We start from the raw sequence: 25,418 nt of genomic DNA, 5'->3' as shown, positions 1-25,418 counted from the left end.
GGATGCAGAAAGAGTGCCATAGTGATGTCGAGTGAGTGCCAGAGGATTGCCGCATCGGTGTCAGAGGAACACCAAATGGGTTCCAAAAAGATGAAGAAACAATGCCAAAGGGACGCCGAATTGTTTTCAGAGGGTTGCCGAAAGGGGGTCAGATGGATGCCGAATGGGTTTCAGAGGATTGCCGAAAGGGAGTCTTATGGCTGCCGAAGTGTCTCAGAGGGTTGCCGAAAGGATGTCAGATGGATGCCGAAGGGTTTCAGAGGGTTGCCGAAAGGGTGTCAGAAGGATGCCGAATGGGTTTCAGAGGGTTGCTGAAAGGGTGTCATGTGGCTGCCGAAGGGTTTTAGAGGGTTGCAGAAAGGGTGTCAGATGGATGCCGAAGGGTTTCAGAGGGTTGCCGAAAGGGTGTCAGATGGATGCCGAATGGGTTTCAGAGGGTTGCCGAAAGGGTGTCAGAGGGATGCCGAATGGGTGTCAGAGGGTTGCCGAAAGGGTGTCAGACGGATGCCGAAGGATTTCAGAGGGTTGCCGAAAGGGTGTCAGATGGATGCCGAATGGGTTTCAGAGGGTTGCTGGAAGGGTGTCAGATGGATGCCGAAGGGTTTCAGAGGGTTGCCGAAAGGGTGTCAGATGGATGCCGAAGGGTTTCAGAGGGTTACCGAAAGGGTGCCAGATGGATGCCGAAGGGTTTCAGAGGGTTGCCGAAAGGGTGTCAGATGGATGCCGAAGGGTTTCAGAGGGTTGCCGAAAGGGTGCCAGAGGGATGCCGAAGGGTTTCAGAGGGTTGCCGAAAGGGTGTCAGATGGATGCCGAATGGGTTTCAGAGGGTTGCTGAAAGGGTGTCAGATGGATGCCGAAGGGTTTCAGAGGGTTGCCGAAAGGGCGCCAGAGGGATGCCGAAGGGTTTCAGAGGGTTGCCGAAAGGGTGTCAGATGGATGCCGAATGGGTTTCAGAGGGTTGCAGAAAGGGTGTCAGAGGGATGCCGAATGGGTTTCAGAGGGTTGCCGAAAGGGTGTCAGATGGATGCCGAAGGATTTCAGAGGGTTGCCGAAAGGGTGTCAGATGGATGCCGAAAGGGTTTCAGAGGGTTGCTGGAAGGGTGTCAGATGGATGCCGAAGGGTTTCAGAGGGTTGCCGAAAGGGTGTCAGATGGATGCCGAAGGGTTTCAGAGGGTTACCGAAAGGGTGCCAGATGGATGCCGAAGGGTTTCAGAGGGTTGCCGAAAGGGTGTCAGATGGATGCCGAAGGGTTTCAGAGGGTTGCCGAAAGGGTGCCAGAGGGATGCCGAAGGATTTCAGAGGGTTGCCGAAAGGGTGTCAGATGGATGCCGAATGGGTTTCAGAGGGTTGCTGAAAGGGTGTCAGATGGATGCCGAAGGGTTTCAGAGGGTTGCCGAAAGGGCGCCAGAGGGATGCCGAAGGGTTTCAGAGGGTTGCCGAAAGGGTGTCAGATGGATGCCGAAGGGTTTTAGAGGGTTGCCGAAAGGGTGTGAGATTGATGCCGAAGGGTTTCAGAGGGTTGCCGAAAGGGTGCCAGAGGGATGCCGAAGGGTTTCAGAGGGTTGCTGAAAGGGTGTCAGATGGATGCCGAAGGGTTTCAGAGGGTTGCCGAAAGGGTGCCAGAGGGATGTCGAATGAGTTTCAGAGGGTTGCCGAAAGGGTGTCAGATGGATGCCGAAGGGTTTCAGAGGGTTGCCGAAAGGGTGTCAGATGGATGCCGAAGGGTTTCAGATGGTTGCCGAAAGGGTGTCAGATGGATGCCGAAGGGTTTCAGAGGGTTACCGAAAGGGTGCCAGAGGGATGCCGAATGGGATTCAGAGGGTTGCCGAAAGGGTGTCAGATGGATGCCGAAGGGTTTCAGAGGGTTACCGAAAGGGTGCCAGAGGGATGCCGAATAGGTGACACAAGGATGCCGAACAGATTTAAGAGGTATGTAAAAAGGGTGTCAGAGATGCCGAATGTGTGCCAGAGGCATGTTCAATTGAGGGCCAGATGGATGCCGAAAGTGTGCCAAAAATTCATGAATGAAAGTTTTATGAGTGACTACTAAAAGTGTTTTGAGAGCATGAAAAAGACTTACGGGGGAAAAAATAGACATAATTGGTAAAGGGTTTTAATGAATGCCTCAAAATCCCAAAATGCCAACATTGGTGTCAACCTGACACGGAATGATCAGTGAGGAGAAAAGAAGAAGAAGATAATGAACATGATAGATATGATCTTATATATTATGTGGCACTGCGGACAGAGAAATGGCATAAGCGTCACTGAAAGATATTTGCAAAGAGAATTCAATCAGCATTATGATTATGTTTATGTGTTTAGGACGCGGCACACACACACCCAAACACATCACCGAAATCACCACACACTCACACAGATGTTAACACATACAAAAAAGAAAGAATGTGAATTGACCTTTCTTCTTGCATGGCTCTCAAGCAAGCATGAGCATCGAAGACTGGTGAAGGAAACAGTCTTTGATATGGTCAGTGTACCGAGTACTACAATGAACATTCCAAACACGTGGAACATTGGAGTAGGAACACACAAACTCTAAATGAAGAAAAGATATTTAAAAATTCGAGACCGATTATTGGGGGGAAAAGAGAAGAGCAAAGTTGGAACAATAAAAAAACTATCACAGAGATTCTGACAAATAGAACATTGGAAAGTATGAACATGATGAAGAAGGGGGTATTATAACATACATTAAACAAATTTCACTTAACATTTTTACAAATTTATAAAAATAACAATTTTACTTTATAAATCACCGTCACTACTCAATCATAAAAGAAGAAATGAAACAAGCGTAGGTTACACGATGAATTGAATTTACAAGATAACAAAATATTTATGAAATTGATATACCTGACGCGCGTCCCCTGGATAAAGTTGGGCAAGAGTTTGCACGTTGTTGACAACATGGAAATGGGTCAGGCATGTTGCTTTGGGATTGGCAGTCGTACCCTATCCGATGGTATAAACAATAATACAAATATTACATGCACATGAAATGAAATTACTACCTGAAAGGATAAAAATGTAACACAAATAAAAATAAAAATGAAAGATGGATCACCCCCAAGGTCAAATAATAGAAGCAATGACATGATTTTCGCATTTTTATATGTATCTATATATTTTGAAAATTATTATGTATACTATATCTTTATCATTTGGGGATCGAGATGAGAAATCGTTGCGAAACAATATTTTATTTCATTACCGATGTGAACTGGATGTTGGCTACGTCATCAAATTGAAGCGTTTTCCTGCATCGATCGATGACGTCATGCTCTTCACTCCCACCCATATCCATGACGTCACCGAATAAGAAGGTACCCGGATGAGGTTCTTCACCCATCATGATGATGGATTTTAAATCAGGCAGTCTAAGTGCGAAAGGCGATCAAAGAAATCGAAAAAATGTTAAATCGAACGTTTATTGTAGATGGTAATCTTACAGGGGAAGTTGGATAATAGACAGCCACGAATGATATTTCTAACTCAATGCTTGATTATTTTCGAAAATATTTTTCCTGTCATCGGTCATGAGTGTAAAAAATAAAGGGAATACTAGAGCGTGTGTGTGTGTGTGTGAGAGAGAGGGGGGGGGGGGAGACTGGGACCGAGAGAGGGCAAAAAGGGGGAGAAAGGTGTATGTGTGAGTGTAGATTCACAAGGACAAAGAAGTAATGAATAATACAAATTTGCAAAATTCAACATTATTTTGTTGAAAACAAAACAAAACAAGAAACACTACGGGAACATTCTGATAGATAAGGTATTATGTTTTATCAAAGTTTCTCACCTTTTACTCTTCAGACTACCTGGTGATGATGTCTCAAGTTCAGGACATACCTCATATAATATGTTATAGTAGTTCTGTATCTTGAATGGACGTGCTGCTACCAGAACTTTGACGCCAACCTGTATTAACCATGGCCCAGCCTCCCCCTGTTTCCGCGGCTCCTTGGTAAGGGACATATAGGGAAGGTAAGAGGGAAAGAGAGAGAAAGAGATGGGAGAATCAATTAATAGGAAAATAGAGAGATAAACGTACAAAAAATGGAACGGAAGGGGGGATCGAGGGAGAGTTGATAGGCCCCCTTGTCCTCTAGCTTAGGTTGGTGAAGCGCATACACAGTCCCTCTCTCTGAGCTTGCCGGAGACCAGGGGAGTGTTTCATCAACATTTTCATCCGACTAGTTGTCAGATCTGACATCTTTCTCTGATGTTGATTGGCTGAGAGGTACTGTTACTATGGTAACTGTCGGATAAAACGTCCGACAAGTCCTTTCATGAAACGCCCCCTGGGGTCTCATCCGCCCCATCCACCCCCATGCAAGGGGGAAGGGAAAATGATGAGGAGAATAGATAGGCCAACCCGATGGAAGGCTCTTCATCCATAAATAGTGTAGGGGGGAGAATAAAGGAGTCCGAGTCGAAATGGCCTTGTTACCACCATGGAATAGGTCCATGTTCTCTATTTGCTGGTTCACTCATGCAGTAATTAGAAGATAAACTCAAAGCATAAAGAAGAATAAAAGGAAAAGGAGTATAAAAAGACGTAGAATTAAATAAAGAATAAAGAGGCAACCCATTTTTTTAGCCTATTTTATATAGTAAAGGTTAAGATATGAAGAATAAATATGCCCCCTCCCCCCATATTATGAAAACTTCATATTTGTATTGAAAATTGACACAAAATTTACCAAAAATGTGCATATTAAACTCGCAATGCCCAGAGGTGGGGCTATTAGACTTCGGACACAATTCACACAAACAGAGAGAGTTGCCCGCATTGTCCTATCCCAGAATTGTGTGAGGACAATTAGTATTTTGGATTATTATCCAACCTAAAATAACTTTAAAAGTTAATCCATTTCACAATATCACGTACGGTCTATTTTGTATAAAAAAATCAAATAAAGAGTTAATTGATAGGCCAATACTTTAATACGAAACACCTTCAAAATGATAAAACGCTCAACATTTCTTGCAATCAATTAACATTCAACATAAATGTAAGCCTTTTTAGTAAGGCTTGCGCTGAAATGCCTGTAATACCTTTCAGGGGTTTATGTCCAATTGGGCTAATGCCAATTCGTCTAATTACCAAAATCTACTATAATTTGGTCTACCATCAGTTCGTCCACTTTTCACATGGTCTAAATCCCTAAATGCCGTTTCGTCCATTCATTATTTCGTCTTATAACCAGTTGGTCCAACAGCCATTTAGTCCATATCCCATTTGGTCTAATTTGATCACCATATCTTGGGCGAAATGAATGAAAATGAAATGGCCGTGAAAAAAAAAGGATATTAGACTATAACTGGTTATACCCACGAACTTGTCACAGACGAACTGGTCGGTGATTATTATAGACCCAGGGGATGAATTTACCAAATGGTTAGGCCTATATTGGACCGAATGTTGCTAACGAAATGTTGATGGACGGAATGTCATTCGACTAAATGAAGGGAGACCCCGGGAGACCATCGTGACTGTGACTAGTGGACGAAAAAACGGGCCCTAAACAAGTTTTTCGCGGGCTTTATTTACACATTTTGGCCCCTACATGCAAGTTGTTGCCAGAATATGACCCAGGGGAAAAAGCTTGGGGAAAAAAACATATTACCCTAAACATGCAGTCTTTCAAACAGCGGCGTAACAGGGGTCGGAGGGGGGGGGGGGGGGGGGGGCAAGAGCCAAAAATTTCCCGGTCATAATTATCATGGTATGAACAGGCGTAATGGTGTAATGAGGCGACGATTTTGAGAGGGCCAGACATTGCGTATCAGGCAGAATTTATCTTAAAAAAAAAACATTTTTAATACAAAAATCAAATTTTGTGATTTCTTTTTTTACATGATATTTAGAGAAAAATATATTTCACTCTTCTCTCTTTCCATTCCTTTTTTGTGGTCTGTATGCCACTAGGAACAGGATTCTTTGTGACAGTATAGCGTGAAGAGTAAAAAAACGAGGGGCACAGTATGGCGCATGTGCTAAAAAGCTGCATAATTTTAGTCCCGAGCGAGCGAAGCGAGCGAGAATAAAAATCACATTTTCATGAGAATTTAACTTTGATATATTTTTTGACATTATATTTAGTAAATAAAATCATATTCTACACTTTTCCATTGCTTTTCTTTCCTCCTTTTTTTCTTGGTTGTAGAACTTTTGGGGACCATGGCCAAACCCTTCCATTTTCATATACGGCAGTGCTATGCGGTTGGGGTCCGTCTTGAGCCCCTGGAACCTCTTGATACCAAAGCCATTTAAACATCGCAGATTGCCGCTATTTTTTAATAAAATCGTGGTTATATACAGAATATAGCTTTTACACAACACAATTATTCAACCAAGTTGAACCAAATATTTTGAGGGGGCAAAACATAGCAATGTGGGAAAATTTGTAAAAAGTCGCCAGCGAGCAAAGCGAGCGGAAAAAATGCCTTTTGAAATTATTTTAATTATGTGATAGATATCCTTTATATTCAGCAAATAACATATTTCATTGTTTCCATTCATTTCATAATACGTTGTTTCCTATAATTTCTTTTATTTCCTCTTGGGTGTGGAACCAAGACCCCCCCCCCCCGCGCCTGTACGCCAGTAATTGAACGTAAAGCTTAATGAGGAAGGGTCCCTACAGGGGGCGTTATAGAGCCATTTGAAGGTTATAGATGAAGAGCCCCTACTGCGTGGGCTCCGGGGGCAAAGCCCCGGTAGCTTATTTGCATAAAATTTAGCAAGCTTATAGCACAATGTTGTATGCAGTCCATCTTTCTTCCCGCTCTTTATTTTCTATCCTCGGCAGCAGTGGCGTAACAGGCGGGGGGGGGGGGGGGCAAGCTGCCCCCACCCCTGGCGGAGCTCACCGGGAAAATTATTAAAAAACGGGAAAAAGAAAAAAAAGGGAGGAAGAAAGGGAAAGGGAAAGGAAAGAAAAGAAAAAATGGGAAACGGGAAGGGGAAAGGGAAAGGAAAAGCGAAAAGAAAACTAAGAAAAAACATAAAAAAGGGAAAACGGAAAGATAACGGGAAAAGGAAGGAAAAAAGAACAAGTGAGAAAGAACAATTCGCCCCGATATAATACATTAGCATGATTAGTAAGACAGGGGAATAAATTAAAGATGACAAAAAGGCAAACAAAAGCGGGAAATAAATGCAGAATGGAATTAGCCAAAATCTAAATTGGAATATAAAGACTAGGGACAAGATAACGTGCACTACCGGGCTGCCGAGGATTGAGATAACGAGCGGGAAGAAAAATGGATGGTATATAGCATAATGTCGTATGAAAGTCTATCATAAACTTGCTAAATCTCCAAAGGCTCTGTCCAAGAGTCAAGACCCCGTGCAGTGGGGCTCTTCATATGTAACCTTTAATGGGTTCTATAAGGGGCCCCTATATGGACACTTCCTGCATTAAGCTTTACGTTGAAGCACTGGCGTACCGGGTGGTGGTTCCACAGCCAATGGGAAATAAAAGAAAATAAAGGAGGCAGCGAAATGAGATGAATGAAAACAAATATACGACATGATATTTGCTATAATGATGTAAAAATCTATCACATAATTAGAATTTCATTTTAACAGGCAATTTTTTTTCTCGCTCGCTTCGCTCGCTGGCGACTTTTTACAAATTTTCCCACATTTGCTATGGTGTGCCCCTCACAATATTTGGATGATTATGATACACAACTGCATTGAATTTATGTGTTGTGTTAAAGCTATATAAATATACACGCAATTTGATTAAAATGGCTTTGATATCAAGAGGTTCCGGGGCTCTGCCCTGGACCCCACCCATAAAGCACTGTTATATGGATGAGTTGGACCATGGCCCCCAAAAGTTCTACAACCAAACAAAAAAATGAGGAAAGAAAGGAAAGTGTATTATATTTTTCTGAATATCACGTTAAAATCTATCTTCATGTTAGATTCTCATGAAAAGGTGATTTTTTTATCTCGCTCGCTTCGCTCGCTCGGGACCTATATTAAGGTACTTCTTGCCAGAAGCGCCATACTCGGCCCCCTCGAGCATATAGAGCTTCGCCCTGATGCTCACAATCATAACAAAAATCCTGTTCACCGTGGCGTACAAAAAAAGAGAGAAAAAAGGAAAGAGAGGAGGGTGAAATATGATATCTTTTTAACATTATGTCAAAATCTATCACAAAATTTGATTTTTGCATTAAAATGTCAAAAAATTTTGCTCGCTCGCTTATATATATATATATATATATTTTTAAAACAAGTGCACACCTAGTTACCAATAATGCATATAGCATTTCCATTTATTTGAAAGCAGGATAAAAGAGCATTGGATATTAAATGCCTTGCTCACGGGCATAGGTGCCGCGGCCGGGGATCGAACCCCGGACTTTCCATGTATAGCCAGGCGCCTTAGACCACTCGGCCACGGCACCTACATATATATATTTGTCCGATACGCCATATCGGCCCCTCAAAATGTTTGCCTTATGACGCCATTGCCTGTTCCATGATATGACCGGGAAATGTTTGGCTCTTGCCCCCCTGGCCACCGACCCCTGTTACGCCGCTGCTCGGCGGCGCGCAGCCCGGTCCATGTTATTAAGTTTTTTTTTTCTTGTCCCTTTTCTTTGTTTTCCAATTTAGCTTTTGACTAATTCCATTCTACCTTCATTTCCCGCTATTGTTTGCCAATTTGTCATCTTTTAATTTATTTCCCATCATGCTACTGCATTACATAGGCCTATTTCGGAATGATGTGTTCTTTGTCAAATGTTCTTTTGTTCCTTTTCCCGCTTTCCTTCCTTTTCCATTAGAAATATTTTTTTCTTCTTCGTTTTCTTTTCTTTTCACTTTCCCTTTCCTTTTCCGTTTCCTTTTCCTCCTTTCCTTTTCCCCTTTCCTTCCCCTTTCTTTCTTTCTCCATCCCTTTTCTTTTTTTCCCGGTCTTTTTTTCCCGTTTTGTTTATTTTCCCGGTGAAATCCGCTAGGGGGCAGCTTGCCCCCCGCCTGTTACGCCACTGCAGTTTCAAAACTACCCCCTTATTTGAAAATCGGTGTTTTTGATACCCCTAACGAGTGCACGTGCGGCCCGCGTCCAAAACTGAAAAAACAACCGTTTACGCGGGGTTTTTTTTGGGTCACGCGTGTATACAGCAATATATTTGACTGCCCCCCCCAAAAAAAAAAAACATTGCGTAACAACTTGTGCACGTGACATGACACCGCTGCGGGGCAATGAAGCCAGATAGACGGAGCCAAAGTTGATGTTTTATCCCATACATACGTCAGATAACAGGTAACATTTAAATTGAATTGATGATTAAAGTTGAATGGTGATTTTATAGGCCATTTTATTTTAGGTTAATATAGCCCTAGGTTTAATTTGAAGATAAAATGAGGAATCTCTCACTTCTGTTTGAACCAGGCTGAGGCTGACTGACTGAGCTGAGCGTTTATAATTATACCCAGGGTCAGGAGCTCAGGCCCGCTTCGCGGGCCGGAGTCCAGGCCAGGGTAGCCTAGAGGCTCCTGGGGAGCGTTTCATCAACATTTTTGTCCGACAATGTCCGACAAGTTGTCTGATCCGACATCTTTCGTTACTTCATTTCATTTCCTCTTTGTCTTTCTGGTAATTTCTATCAATGATTTTTCTTGATATAAAAAAAGGCATTGATTTAATTAGACAGCTGGCAGCCGTCTGTTTCGAGGAGTTTTTCAACATTTTTTAATTTTAATTTCTCCTCGTACACAGACGGCTCGCTAGCGTGTCGCCGCCATTAGGGGAGGTACAATGTAAATTCCCCCCGAAGAGGCTCATCGATTTTTGTCTTTATTTCATTAATATATATGAAAATAAGTGTACCATAATGCGAATTAATTTTTCCTTTTGGCGTTAATTGCCAAAAACGAGGGAAAAAATAAAGTTAAAAGGAAAAAAAACAGCGACTTACTGTCATGTAGCTCCTAGTTCACTCGTTCATCCGAAGTCGATATAACACACAAACATATGCCGTTGGAAAAACTTCCGGGTCAACTGCGTATCAAAACCATTGGCCAATCAGATCATCCCTTTACGTCGGGGTTATGAATACTAAAATTCTAGACGTTTTTTCCCTTTTTCTTTATCTCTTTCTCTTTCGTTTTCTCTCTTTTTTTGTTTTACTCTTCTTTTTCTTTTTTATTTCCCCTTTTTTCTTTTGTTTCTTTAACTGCTCCTTTCTTTTCCCCTTCTGTAATGCGTGACGTAAAGGTCATGGGGCGGAGTCTGACTTTCGTTGGCCACTTTTTCATGAATTATTCATTACCAAGATGGCTGCCCACTAGTCTGAGTCGCAAGTATCAACTTCCAGAGTTAATCCCCTGATTGCCAGTTTCAAAGCGGGAATTTAGGGTAAGAAACTGTCGTTACTTATATATTTTCAGCTATAGGTGCATATGTATGAACTGTTAGAGGAAAATATCGCGGTATGGAGGAGAAAAACAAGAAATTAGCGGTGGCCATTGAGCCCCTGTACAGACGAAGGTTTAACTTTGGTCTATGTATTTGGTGAGTGGAGCCAATGTAGTTCAGTGGAACAACCAACATAACAGAGACCGAAGCTTTTGGTCTAGGATTTAATTTGCCTGATCCGAAATACGCATAGAGGGCACTCGATATTATTTAATAAACCGACAACTTGAATTGAGACTGTTCGATAGGAAAAATTCGCATTTCGATTGTTGTTTGCGTAATTTCCACCGCAGTATTGAGGATCTTCGTATGGAGTACCTTGGCCGAATTTGGAGGTAAGCGTTAAAAAATCATTTTTATAAAAAATTTCGACTATATTTTTAAAATTAAGTTAGTTGATAAGATTGAAATTTATGTAGTGAATAAATGTAGAAGGTTTTGGCGTGTTTTATTCCCTCACATTCATGTGATGAATGAAAACGTCAAAATTTATTGTCAAATCACATCCGTTGTGCGAGGTTAGTACTATAGCTAAACTCGCAATACTTGTGTGAGTGGCTTTTGATTGGCTGAGAAGCACAGTTGCTATGGTAACTGTCGGATAAAAAGGAACTTGTCTTATAAAGTCTTTTCATGAAACACTCCCCAGGAGAATAAAAGTCGTTCTACTGACGTAGGCTTACTCTCCACGGCAAGGCATTGATCTACACACACCAATGAATTGGGCAACAATAATGTTGCTAAAAAATACTAGTTTTCTTCAGGGTTTTGAGCCCAAACTTCTGTAAATGGGCTATAATAATAATAGGTTGCAACTTTTATCAAAAACTCCTTATGTTTGTTTTCATCCTAATTTCACTCCATATCCATCCTCCGGTTAGCCTCAAAATTGGTGATTTAGAGCCAGCATCGAGTTCCTCTCACGTATTATTCGCTGCCGATTTCTAAACATCGCATGCGCGAGGGTCGCAGGTCAAACCGCATTGGAATAGTTTCTTTCGCATTTGCACAGATCTCGATCTATAGTCCTATAATTGATCATGAATATTCATAATTTGAGCTGCGATGTCCGTGCATGTGCAATTTGCGTTTGCGATCGGCAGTGAATTAATACGTGTGAGGAACCCGATACTTGCTATAAATCATCAATTTTAAGACTAACTGGATGATGGATATGGAGTGAAATTAGAATGAAAAGTAAGAATATTAGTTTTTTATTGTTTTTAAAGGTCGTGTTGGTGCATGAGTTTTATATTCCCCCCCCCCCCCCCCCCATAAAATCCCAACATTGTCACTCGGAGTATCAGAGAGAGTTTTGTACCTTGAGGTTCAGGTAGGTGTAGCGGTAGTGAAGTGGAGAGGAGCCTGCACGAACATCGCTTGAGGTACATGTACTTTTATTTGGCGTGCTATTGCGATCCCATTCTACCCCATTTTGGAGAGTACCCTTGTCTGCCTACTATTACACGGATGGGTCCTGGGCTCCGGCCCGCTTTGCTCCCTGGGTTAAGCTGAGCAGTGAGTTTGATTGACTGTCTGAGCTCTGTGCCTTGATAGTTGCATGCATGCCCCCGATCCGCTGGGCCAGCGCGGCTGCGACGCGGTGGTGTGGTGCTAGTGGCTCCAGTGGGCCTACTCTGATTAAATTGAAGGGGAACTGCATATACTGACAGCTCATCAGGCACCTCTTCGCAGTCTTCGCAATCACATAAAAAGTCATCACCAACCTAACCCATGCTCAAGAGTTATACTACAGTCACAACAACTAAACTAACGAAACTATTACATTATTCTCATTCTCCTATTTCACCAACTTAACACGGACATGTGGTTGATGCCAACACTATACAATAGATCCAAGTCCTATTACAATTTTATTTCCGGATTGCCCAGATCGACTTGTAATGAATCCCTATTTTTAATTTTTGATGATAAATTGTTAGATATTGATTTCAGTAAAGGTCAAGTTACATCCATTTCATAACTGAATGTTGATGCATTTAATAGAATAAATCTTATCTTACTGTTCAAACAAGGACCTTGATGCCATTATGACAGTGTATTTAATATCCCTTTACTGGTGTATGTTTCAGGGATGAAATAGGGGCATTAAGTTTCGCCCATTCATAACATGATCATTTATCATTGTTGTATTATACAAATACTGTTTGGAATTTATGTGGTATTTTTATGGTGGTGCTGCCACAAAATACCATTTTCAGTTGATTTCCCTGCATTTCTGTGATTGCATTACTGGTAGGTGGGTGTGCCTATTCAATGGTCTGTTATATATATATTTTTTGTGTCCTGCAGATACATGTATTTGTTCTCTGATCAGTACTTTGATTTGGTGCTTTGATATTAGTCAAATTGAAAAATAAGCACTTAACGTTTTATTTTAATACTTCTTTCTAATTTTTGTCTTTTTGAAAACCTTTTAGGATTTTAGAATAGACCGGCCTCCACTTTCCATACCAATCATGAAGGTATTAGTAACTGGTGCATCGGGTCTGATGGGACGAGCGCTTATGAGGGAGTTTGAGAGGACAACCTCTTGTGATGTTCTTGGTCTAGCATTCTCTCGTGCAAAGGGCGCCCTCAGGAAGGTGGATATAACCGATGAAGGAGAGGTCAGAAAGGTCATGCAAGAATTTCAGGTGAGTGACTCGGTTGCATTTAAATATTTTTGAGGTTTCTATTAGTGCTGAGTCAGAACGTTTATCACCATTAAAATGACCGTTAAAAGTATCCATTTTGCAAAGTTTTTTTAAAGCAGTTTCAATATATCTAATTCAAGGTTTAAAGAAATTCTTTTGCTTTCCTTTTGATATTATTTTCTAAGTATTTTGATTTGATTGTAAATTATTTATAATTCACAACCAAATCAAAATAAAAAATTGATCCCTTTTTTCTTGAATCTGAAGTATTGACTTCTAGATTTTCAGAGACAAGATCACAATTAATACTCGGTTGTATTATAGGTATAAAGAAAAATTAGAGATACATTTTTGCAGTTCAATGGGTAGTCAAAGGAATTTGAATATATGATCAAGAATATTCACCATATTCATACTTTTAGGCTTCTTTTATTGACTCAGAAAAAAAAGATATTGGAATCAGATCTTTCAGAGCCAGGAAAGAAGAAAAATATTCTCATTTTACCAATAGTTTACAACCAAATCAAACTATTATCAAGAGAATATTGATAGTAAAAGAGCATGTCCTGGCTTTATAGATACAACATTTTGAATTTTCAGTAAGTTTGGGATTTTTTTTTTCCACTGACGATTCAACAAATCCATCAGTGTACGAAAAAAAGATTAATGCATTTCCAAAAGGTTTATAGTCTAGAAGTTAAGGCCTGGTCCCACTGGCTGATTGACACAAAACGTATTCATAAAGGATTCAGCGGACAAGCAAAAATTGGGGTGGCTCCATCCTCCAGACAATGGACAAAATGGGCGAACAATGAAATCACAGTGGACGGATGCTTGATGAATATAGAGCGTATGAAACACGTATGCAAAGAGTACACAATAGATATATAACGTTTTCCAACGGATGGCAAGATTCTTTCCCGTTTTACATCCTCTCTGCATCTGTAAGTACAGTGGGACCAAGCCTTTGATTCTTTTGCCAGGACACATCATGAATTCATTTCTTTCAATCCATCTATTCATCTGATAACTACTGAATTTTGAGTTTTCTATCTATAGGCTTTGATGATCCACAGCATATATTTTGCGCCATATTTCTGTTAGGCTTCTTTGTGCTGTGTAATGGGTTAACGTTCCAATTTCGTTCAGTTTGTGAATTTTAATTATGGAGAAAATGATCAAAGTGATTTTAAAAAGCTGTTTATAATGTCCCTAAGATTCTGGTGTTGACTGTGAAGCAATGGAATCACCAAAATGATAACAGATTGACTCAGTTTTTCTGAAGTTTACATGCATTACACACATATTAGCATACATGATACCACAACCAAATTGTCAGCCAGACAGTTTCAACTCATATTTCAGTTATTTTAGTATGAGGGCCTTTGAGGAGCAATCCTTTTGCAGTGAATCATTCTATCTTGGCATTCATACTACACATAAAGATACACATTTTATGGTTCACAATGACTTTTCCAACATTCCCACAACTTTTGTTTTAGAAGAAGTCAATATGTTTTCTTGTGAATTAATTTAGTTGATTTGGGATTGAGGTTTGATTGTTGTCTTACACATAGCCTGATGCAGTGGTTCATGCTGCTGTTCAGAGGAGGCCTGATGTAGTAGAGAAAGATGAAGAAAAGGCTAAGAAAGTTAACTGCAGTGCTACAGAAACAGTTGCAAAGATTAGTGGTAAGTATACACCTCTTTACAACAATTACTAATTTAGAAATATGGCATGATATTGTATGGAAGATTTGTAAAAGTATATTCATCTTGAGAAATTAAAAATAATTCAAAGCTAAGAGCACCATTTGTTAGCAGCAAGCCATTTTGGAGAGTTCACATATTTTTTATTATTTCCTCAATTTCATCTGGTCTGGTGTGTTCAAATGGAGATATGAAATGGCATCACGAAGAATCAATATGGTGGTGGTTGTGATTTTTTTACCTGATTGCTAAGAAAACATGAATGTAAATAAGTAAGCAACAAGAGGACAAATGGTTTAATATCCTCTCCAAGCAACCTAACTAGTAGGCCTAATGAGGATAAATGCCTTAATTACCAAAGGCACTAGCGCACTATGTGGGAAGTGGGATTCCAGGCCACCAGATTGTAAAACCATTGCTCTACTAACTTACATACCTCTTGAGCTCAATTTAATTGTAAATCCTGACTTTTTGTTTTGATTGGATTTGTATTCAGCTGAGATGGGTACCTACTTGATCTACATCAGTACTGACTATGTATTTGATGGCACCAAACCCCCTTACAAACCCTCAGATGCTACAAACCCTCTCAACAAATATGGACAACAAAAACTAGAAGGAGAGAAGATATCACAAGCACATAACCCAGGTGAGTTATCTCTTTAATCAGTCTGTATGAATGTTTATTGATGAAACTTTATTGTCTGTTATGATCCACTGCAGGCTTTATCAATGATATAACCGGGGTCCCATCTTGCGAAGAGTTGTGATTGATCCAATCAACCTCAACATTTTGTAAGACAAGGGCTCCAATATGAATTGCTGACTGTAATTCATCACTACACCAAAAAGGTCTGATCAGGTAACATCATTGATAAAGACTGCAGTGGATATCCTTAACAACTGAGGTAAATTTTCTAGTGTATTTAAAATGAAAGATCTTCTACCAACTCAGATGAACATTCATGGTCTTCTAATCTCTGTTTTAAAACTCCTTTTGCAATACCAACTAACATTACACCCTCTCCTTCAAGATTCTACCGGTGAAGTTGAGAAAAAAAAAGCAGTTGAACATACATGTAGGACTATGAGAGAGTGAGAAAGTACCTCGCAAGTGACATTATAATGAATGTATAACTAAGAACTTAATAGATTACCTGTCCTGTTGTGGATTTCTTTCACACCCTCAAGAATATTTATTAGTCAGACAGTAGTCCAAAGTTTTAAATCTGGTTTTGTTTCTGTAGAAAGGGAGTGGCCTGATTGACCTTGACCTCGTAGCAAATGACCTTACATCTTCTCTCTATTTTGCTTGATTCGGTGCATCATCCATGTGTCTCTCTTTTTCTATGCTACAATTAGGCTACATTTGATTTAAAGGTAGACTTCCTTAACATTTCTTAGTTGTGCTATGGGAAGTGTTTCAAAATAGAGATACCAGAACAGTCAATGTGTCACTCAGGTGCATAAAAAGTAGCAATTTCTGGCTAGCAATTGCTTCAAGCACGGGCAATAGCTAGCCAAGCAAATGATTCATGCTTCAAGAATTGCTTTATTTCATATGCATATTCCCTGTGCTTGAACCCTTTTCTTGCCTTCAGAAAGTAATTACTAGCAGTTTGAACAATAGCAATTACACGCTGGTACGAGTACAACTCACAGAAAAGGCAGGACTTGAACCATAGGTGTGGCAGTGCAAATTACCGCTTCTTTCCTACATCTTTTTCTCGGACGTGGTGTCAAACTAACTTGTTTCTTTTTGATAAATTTATATATTTGGCATTTGGTTTGCACTTCTTAGGAAGAAAACATCTGGGAAAACATGTACATGTAGGCTAGGATACACCCTGGGGTTCTCTTTCAGGTGCATAAACAAGATTAAAAACTTGAACGCCCTGATCAAGCAAACGCTCAAGCTGCTTTGACGTAGCTTGAACAAACCCAAGCAAGTGCTTAAATGCACAAGCGAAATGTTTGCTTTATGCATACTCTTTTTAGCAATATCTTAACCGTCAAGGAAATGCTAGCAGTCAGCGATTGCTTGAGCTTATTAGCAAAAGCATTTGCTCGCTTATTTTTATGCATACGGAATCAAGCAAGATCCAAGCAAAAGCCTAGCGCAAGCAATTGCTATTTTTTATGCATCTGACCCATTAATTCCCATCTCTTTGTTTATAGATTGTGCAGTTTTACGAGTACCAATCCTATACGGCCAGATTGAGACAGTAGAAGAAAGTGCTGTCACTGTTCTATACAATACATTGATGAATCGAGAGAAGACTGACTTGGTTGATGATTGCTGTACCCGATGTCCCACTCATGTTGATGATATTGCTGTGGTATGCAGGCAGATGTGTGAAAGATGGAAGACTGTAAGTATATCAGAATTGGTAGAATAGCTTAGCTGAGGTAATATACATGTAGGAGCACTTTGAACACCAAACAAGGTGGTATGTGCGCAATGCAGATGCGCTATGTATTATATATTGGATTTTATTGCAATAAAAACTATCAAAATACAATCACAAGCAGTCAAAGACTGAAATAAGTGAATGTTTACATACAAATAGAATCATAACAAAATATAATGTAAACATTATAAATAAATATCAAATACAATACAAATTCATACAAATGAAAAAGAAATGTATCATAAATAAATACAAAAGACCATAAGTACTACAAAGTGTCACCAAGGAAGAAAAAAAGAGGAATGAAAGATTAAGAAGAAAGAGAGAGAAGAGAAAAGAGGTGGGAGAAGGGAAAGAAATTGGGATAAGACAAAGAGAAGGGAAAGCAAGAGGTGGAATTTGAAAGAGAATAGGAGGCAACCTTCAGAAAAAAAAAAATTATGCAATACAAGACATTTAACAATGGTAACAAGTAAATAAAGTAGTAGTTGCATCGAAACGAGCACAAAAAAGGGAAAAGTAGAGCTGAGGAAATACATGTAGACTCCCGAAGGAAGTCGAAGCAGTGTTGATATTGCACATGAGTAGATAAATTGCAAACCATCTAAGATTCAAAACCTGAAACAGTACCAAAAAAAAAAAAAAAAAAAATCCTGAGGAAAAGTAGGAGAGAAAAGGCAGAAAGAAAAGGAAGAGGAAGGGGAGAAAGAGAGGGAAAAAGAAAGATGAAGGAGAGGAGGGGAGAAAGGAGAGAGAGGAAAGACAAAAGGGGAAGAAGCAAAGAGGAGCAGAGAATTCCAAGAGAGGAGAGAGAAAAGAAGGGAAGAGAGGAAAAAGAGAAAGAGGAAAAGGAAAGAGAGGGAGGAAAAGGGAGAGAGTGGAAGAGGAGGGGAGAGAAGAAAGAGAAAGGAGGAGAAGCAAGGAGGAGGGGACAGAGAAATCCAAGAGGAGAGAGAAAAGAAAGAATAACAGAAGACAGAACAGAAAAGAATAGAAAAAAGAGGACAGAAAAGAGGAGAGAGAAAAATAAAAGTACTGTTCATCAACACAAGATACAAGTTAGAAGTGAAATCAAACAAGCTTCAAATCATTAATTATCTTTACTGCTTGAGGTAGGAATGAATTTTGGTACCTAGAAGTACGGCAAGGTAAACGGCAAAGAGGATCAGAATTTCTCAACTGACGGAAATTTGGCAAGGCATCTCTACGCTGTGGAAGCATGCGTGCATGCCTTGATTGTACAAAAGACCTGACAAACATTGTAAGTAATTGAAAGCGTCTATCAGCAAGGGTTGGGATGTCCAAACACTCAAGGGCATGAAGATAATCAATATAGTTACCATAACCTAACATTATACGACAGGCCCTCCTTTGTACACGTTCAATCTTATCCGATTGCTGGGCAGTTATGGAGGATGACCAAACTGGTGAGGCATATTCGACCAGTGGCCTAATATACATGCTATAAATAGCAACCAAATCACTCATTGGGACATTGTATCTCTTAAGTACACAAAGAATATACATTCGTTTTGAAGCTTGTTTGATGACATAATCCACATGTATATTCCATTTCATGTCGGATTGTAGGTAGACACCAAGTAGCTTAACAGACTCAATGGACTGAAGAACATCATCTCAAATACTGATGGGGTCATTTGCATATCAGAAGAACATTTGGAAATCAAAGATATATGTTCCTGTAGGGTAGAGGGTTGTGATTTGTATCTGATTTCAGCAACACTCAAATCATCCACATATTTCCATCTTAGGGGAGTAGACGTAGCAACGTCGTTGATCATGATAAAAAAAAGAATGGGTCCGAGCTTTGTCCCTTGCGGGACACCACAGGTAGTTCTTGCTAAATTACTATGAATAGACCCAACTCGAACACTTTGAGATCTATTACTTAGATAGCTACATAGCAATACAATAATGTTGGGATTAATGCCAAGGTCAATCAATTTCTCAATTAATACATTGTGATTTATATGGTCAAACGCCTTAGCATAATCAATAGTACATAAAGTGGCAACATGACCAGGTTTATCAGTACCTTTGAGGATTGAATCAATCAAGCTTATCATATAGTGGGAGGTTGATGATCCTTTAATGTTACCAAACTGTTGCTTATCTATCTTATTTCTGATATCCTGATACAACCACTTGGTTAAGAATGACTCAAAAACCTTAGCAAAGGTGGGGGTAAGAGATATTGGTCTTAACAGATCAACAGAGTTACAGGGGAAAGTCTTGGGAATAGGGACAATGTCAGAGTTCTTCCAACAATCAGGGAAGATGCCAGACTCCAGTATGTAACTGAAAATTGTTTTAAACAATTTTCAGTTACATATAAAAAAAGTTCAATGTTATTAATAATAACATTGAACTTTTTTTATAACGCTCATATTTGTGAGACTTCAAATTCCTTGGGAAAATTACACAAAATATCTAGACAGTGATTTTCATGGACATGTGCATTCTTAGCCAATTAAACGGAAGGTTTCGGCAGCTTGTAACAGTTATTTAAAAAAAATCACTGACAGATCTTCTCATAAAGAGAATTAAACTTCAATTAATATCTATTAACATGTATTTCCATCCTTAATATTTTCCCTTTTTTTTCTCTCACATACAGTTATTAGTTGTATTGGTTAATTAACTGCTTTGTATGTTCAATTTAAAATAAATTTTAAAATAAAAATTTATTCCATTTGTTTCTCTGTATATTCAGGATTCTAACAAAATTTATGTGATGTGAACATTTAATCTACTAAATGTTTTTGTATCTCTTTAGGATCCTCAGAAATTGAATGGTGTGTTCCATTGGTGTGGATCTGAGTTCATGACTAAATACACCATGATAACCACCCTAGCTAATGCATTCAACCTTCCTCATGATCACTTGAAACCAAACCCAATCCAACCAACGGGGGGAACATTACGCCCCAAAGATTGTTCCATGGACCGGTCTAAACTGGAAGCTTTGGGTATCGGACAGACCACGCCCTTTAAGGAAGGAATACATAAGGTGATGGAACCGTTTGTAACTAGTCAATGATAACAATGTTTGTTTCATGACTGGTGATAGTACATAATCTGTAATGAGATATATTATTCACAAATTATCTTAAAGATAGCATGTGATTTGCAGCATGAATAAAATGTTGTAGTATTTTCCAAAGCTGTCTGTCTTTCTCATCTTATATGTTGTGTTGTATCTATTATTTATCACCTGAAATTGCATCTTCACATAATTTATTGCTTCAGATTTTGTGAAGATGCATTTTAGGTGATAAATAATAGATACTCAATGTGGACATACATGTGGTAAAGAAATGTTGTGTGTGCATATTATTACCTATCATTTTATTATGCATTATTTAAACTGCAATTTGTATGCTCCTGAATTTATAATAATTATCCAGATGCACAGATATGAAAATATGAACTTGACTCATAACCATTGTGAGTGGGAAAATGAATGGATGCAAATGAGAAGCAGCTGTATGTGTTTCATAGATTTTTTCACCAAATAAGTCTAAGCTCATCACAAACACGGCTCATCACAATCACAAATCATCTAGAGTTGCCAAATGACTCAACTTGTGCTGAATAAATCATAATGTAGTCTTCTTCGATACTTCCCCAATTCAAATAGATTGTTTTATTTTTTGCAGTGTAAGCACTAGGATTTTCTAATCTGTTCATAGTCGGTTATATTTATTTAGTGGATGCACTATTTAAATTCATCTTATTATTTTCTTTGTATGATTGATACGCCATGGGTACTAACATACACACTTCCTTTTTTTAAGGTTTGTCTTGTCAGGCCAAAGCTGACAGAGAGAAAAAAAAGTCCTTACAGGTCAAGTCCGCCCCACGAAAATGTTGATTTGAATTAAAAGAGAAAAATCAAACTAGAATAATACTGAATATTTCAACAAAATCGGATGTAAAATAAGAAAGTTATGACATTTTGGGTTTTCGCTTATTTTTGTCTCACCTGCATAGCAGAGTGAGACTATAGGCGCCGCTTTTCCGACGGCGGCGGCGGCGTCAACACCAAATCTTAACCTGAGGTTAAGTTTTTGAAATGACAGCATAACTTAGAAAGTATATGGACCTAGTTCATGAAACTTGGCCATAAGGTTAATCAAGTATTACTGAACATCCTGCCTGAGTTTCATGTCACATGACCAAGGTCAAAGGTCATTTAGGGTCAATTAACTTAGACCATGTTGGGGGAATCAACATCAAAATCTTAACCTAAGGTTAAGTTTTTGAAATGTCATCATAACTTAGAAAATATATGGACCTAGTTCATGAAACTTATACATAAGGTTAATCAAGTATCAATGAACATCCTGCTTGAGTTTCACATCACATGACCAAGGTCAAAGGTCATTTAGGGTCAATGAACTTTGGCCGAATTGGGGGTATCTGTTGAATTACCATCATAACTTTGAAAGTTTATGGATCTGATTCATGAAACTTGGACATAATAGTAATCAAGTATTACTGAACATCCTGTGCAAGTTTCAGGTCACATGATCAAGGTCAAAGGTCATTTAGGGTCAATGAACTTTGGCCAAATAGGGGTATTTGTTGAATTACAGCCATAAATTTGAAAGTGTGTTGGTCTAGTTCATAAAACTTGGACATAATAGTAATCAAGTATCACTGAACATCCTGTGCAAGTTTCAGGTCACATGATCAAGGTCAAAGGTCATGTTAAGGTCAAAGAACTTTTGCCACGTTGGGGGTATTTGTTGAATTGCCATCATATCTCTATAAGTGTATTGGTCTAGTTCATAAAACGTGGAAATAAGAGTAACCAAGTATCACTGAACATCTTGTGCGAGTTATAGTAGTTTTCAAAATCAGCACTGCTGCTATATTGAATCGCGTGATGCAGGTGAGACGGCCAGAGGCATTCCACTTGTTCACAAAACAGTTAGATGCACAACTCGGTGTCATGCAAATGAGACAGTCGATGATGTCCCTCACTCACTATTTCTTTTGTTTTTTATTGTTTGAATTATACAATATTCATTTTTTACAGATATGACAATAAGGACCAACTTGACTGAACCATATAGTATTAAAACAATACTAATTCCACTGTTCAGGGAGGAATTTATCTGTTTCACATGACAATAAGGAGAAAATTTGGATATTTGATGTAATAAAATACAAAAGAAATAGTGAATGGACGACGTCATCAGTCTCCTCATTTGTATACCGACCAGGATGTGCATATAACTGTTTTGTGAAATTAAGTGGAACTTGTCATAACTTTCTTATTCTACATATGATTTTGTTGAAATTTTCAGTGTTATGCTTGTTGGATTTTTCTCTTATTATTTCAAATCAACTTTCTGTTGGGGTGGACTTGTCCTTTAAGATTGTTAAAATGCGCATCAAACAAAGTGGTCAAAGACCCCGTTCTCATTACGCCTTCTAAAAGTAGTCTACTTGGAACCGGTTCAGGAAATCAGTTTGGAAGATCGCTTTGCTAGTTTTCCCATTTGATCACCCGAAAGTAGTTTTCAAAATCACTTCACGTAAAGCTTGTTGCTATGGGAATGCTCTCAGTGGGGTAACACATTTGGTGCGAAATTGGAAACCACATCATAGGCATTCTACACACATTGTTTAGAGTAGCGTGCTCAAAATGTGCGAAGATCGCTTCCCAAAGAACAGTTGTGTCCTCGCTAAAGCCAGTTTAACGAGGCAAAGCGATCTTGAAAACTACATCGCAAGTGGTTTTATGAACCGGTTTGGAAAATGGCTTCCAAGATCGCTTTGACCATTCTCATTACACGTTAAACTGGTTTCCAGTAAACTAGTTTTAGGAAGGTAGTGGGAACAGTGTCAAAGTGATTGTAGATTATGACAGCAATGACTTTGATAATCAAAGGGGATTTAAACATGATATGCAAACTGTTATTTTGATTGCTTTAAAAAAAATTGTGTATGTTCAATCAATGGAGAGACTTGCATTACCCAGGGGGAGTTGTGCTCCAATCTATTTTGCATATGTTATCATATCCAGTTCAGTTATCCTTCTACAGCAATGATGTCATGTGTTTATGATCATTATGATCTTTTTGTTTTTATACTGTTTAAGATTTTTTTAGGGCAATTATGTATGTATATTTTGCAAGATATTTCATAGTATCATCTTTTATAATCAAAGATTGTAAACTTCGATGAATTCTAGATCATGAATTTTCAACTCTTGCTGTGATTTCTGAATCAGTCATTTAACAGCCAACCTAAATAGGTCTATGCAGACCTCTACCAAATATTATTTGGGAATTTGTATTAAATGGAAGACATTAAGATGTCAAATACGGTGATGTTCATTTTAAGAATATTTATGGCAATCAAGTTATTTATCATATTGTGCAGGTTTGAAATAATCGTTTTTATTGCCTGAAATCTTTTCTTCCAGATCATATTTTTTGTTCCTGAAATAATGTAGATGTTCATTGAAGTAAGCAAAACATCACTGTCTGCTACTCATGTCTAATTCTAACAAATTTTGGCAGGCAATCATCACTGTACTGTAATAAGCATGTTAATGTTTAAAATTGAAGATTACTGTATAATGCTCTCCAAACACACAGTGTTCACTTATTTCTTTCATCTTTAGACATGCTGTTGTTCCTGCTTCATAGCACAGTCATTTCTGAGGTACATTATTAAAAAAACATCCTTTTACAATTTGAGAGTTTCTACAATTATTCAAATTAATAATCAAGATTAGATTTTACTTTCAAAGTGGGGGTATGAAAGTGATATAAGCAGTGGAAAATTTTAAATGCAATCTTATATGGCAAAGGTCAGTTAATGTGATTATGTCTTGAAACAAATGTAATGATATATTGAATAATTTTTTGTCACTTTTTTATTTGAAGTAGAAGTGAGATTTTATTTTATATCAAGAATCAAAGTTAATTTTATATCAAGAATTCTGATCTCTTGGTTTCAATTAAATCATATTTTGGATGTAGGTTTTATTTTATCATAGGACATCTGATATCTGAGATAATAAGTGTAAAGAAAGCAGCTTATATCATCTCTAATCATTTTTAATCATCTGTGGTGCTATTTTGCATTAGATTAGCATATATGTTTAATAAAGATAAGACAATGATAAGCATGCAGGTTTAATGTAATAAGATAATAGCAGTCCAGTTTTATCATGATATTGTGTGTACAATTCTTAAATACTCTATATCCTTATAAGATTTTTTTTGCACAATTTAATGTCAAACCATATGATTTGGTTTCTACATATAATATGTCTGCACCAATTATGATTTCATTTCCTGTCCTGGTTGTTCAAACCCTCATAATTATGAACATGTAAGGTGCTAGGGTCTAAGGATCAGGGATTTTGTCTTCCTTTTTCAATATGGTGGTGAGAGTTTACAATTGAAATATTAAAATAGGAATGATTATCACTTTTACAATATGTAAATGGTTTTAGTGATGTTTCTATAATTCTTTGGCTCTTGGTTAATCACCTGACTACTGATGAAAAAGAGATGTAATTGGACTGATGGCAGAAGGCCCCCCCCCCCTCTCTTTCTCAGAGGATGGGGTTAGTATAGTTCTAGACTCTATTTTACTGAATTCTTTTTTTTCACCAACCTTATGCCTAGCCCAGTCAGCACGGCCTCGAGAACCTTTACTTCAAGAAAAATAGAGGTTTCTCAAAGTACAGGGAGTACAGGTTCTTGGGGTAGTGGGTTCACACTGCTTGGTATATTCACTTGCCAAATGAAAAAGAGCCTTGAACTAGATTAAGGGGTGGGGTGCATAATGAGCATTGATAACTCAACTGCATTGTGTTTCGCAATGACTGCTCAATGGAGATATTGCATATCATAACTTATATTTCTGTAAAGATTGATATTCACAATTGAGACGAGGGTTTGTAATTTGTGAGAAAGAGGGATGAGGAAGAGAGTGGGCTATCTGAGAGGGGTAGGGAGAGATATGAGTTAATTTAATATGATACAAGATATTAAGATAAAAGGTTAGTGAAGGGACAAGAGAGAGAAAAGGAAGGATGGGGACAAGAGAGAGGAAAAGGGAGAGAGGGTGATAGAGGAGAGCAGAACCAGGATATAAGAGAGATACGGAATTGCGGATGAAA

At 38.6% G+C, this 25,418-nt stretch overlaps 2 protein-coding genes across 4 annotated transcripts; both read left to right on the top strand.

Moving 5' to 3' along the window:
* The first annotated feature begins 416 nt into the window (after positions 1 to 416).
* LOC135157765 (uncharacterized) lies at positions 417 to 1,355 on the top strand. The gene has a single exon (XM_064114604.1). The coding sequence runs from the start codon at positions 417 to 419 to the stop codon at positions 1,353 to 1,355; it is 939 nt and encodes a 312-aa protein (XP_063970674.1).
* A 7,868-nt stretch (positions 1,356 to 9,223) lies between these two features.
* LOC129260241 (methionine adenosyltransferase 2 subunit beta-like) lies at positions 9,224 to 24,737 on the top strand. Of its 3 annotated transcripts, XM_064114299.1 has the most exons (7): positions 9,224 to 9,312; positions 12,909 to 13,124; positions 14,702 to 14,816; positions 15,331 to 15,483; positions 17,013 to 17,206; positions 20,043 to 20,276; positions 22,311 to 24,737. In XM_064114299.1, exons 2-7 carry the CDS (start codon positions 12,948 to 12,950, stop codon positions 22,314 to 22,316), a joined length of 879 nt encoding a protein of 292 aa, XP_063970369.1. In that variant the 5' UTR covers positions 9,224 to 9,312; positions 12,909 to 12,947; the 3' UTR covers positions 22,317 to 24,737. The 3 variants fall into 3 exon arrangements, with proteins under 3 accessions (XP_063970369.1, XP_063970367.1, XP_063970368.1); XM_064114297.1 differs by lacking the exon at positions 22,311 to 24,737 and having other exon boundaries at positions 9,227 to 9,312; positions 20,043 to 20,405; XM_064114298.1 differs by lacking the exons at positions 9,224 to 9,312; positions 22,311 to 24,737 and adding an exon at positions 10,339 to 10,407 and having other exon boundaries at positions 20,043 to 20,405.
* The last annotated feature ends 681 nt before the right edge of the window (positions 24,738 to 25,418 follow it).

Source organism: Lytechinus pictus, unplaced genomic scaffold, assembly GCF_037042905.1.
Source record: "Lytechinus pictus isolate F3 Inbred unplaced genomic scaffold, Lp3.0 scaffold_19, whole genome shotgun sequence".
Classification (NCBI taxonomy): Eukaryota; Metazoa; Echinodermata; class Echinoidea; order Temnopleuroida; family Toxopneustidae; genus Lytechinus; species Lytechinus pictus.
The sequence above is the reverse complement of the archived record's forward strand: the minus strand, read 5'-3'. Positions and strand labels throughout refer to the sequence as shown.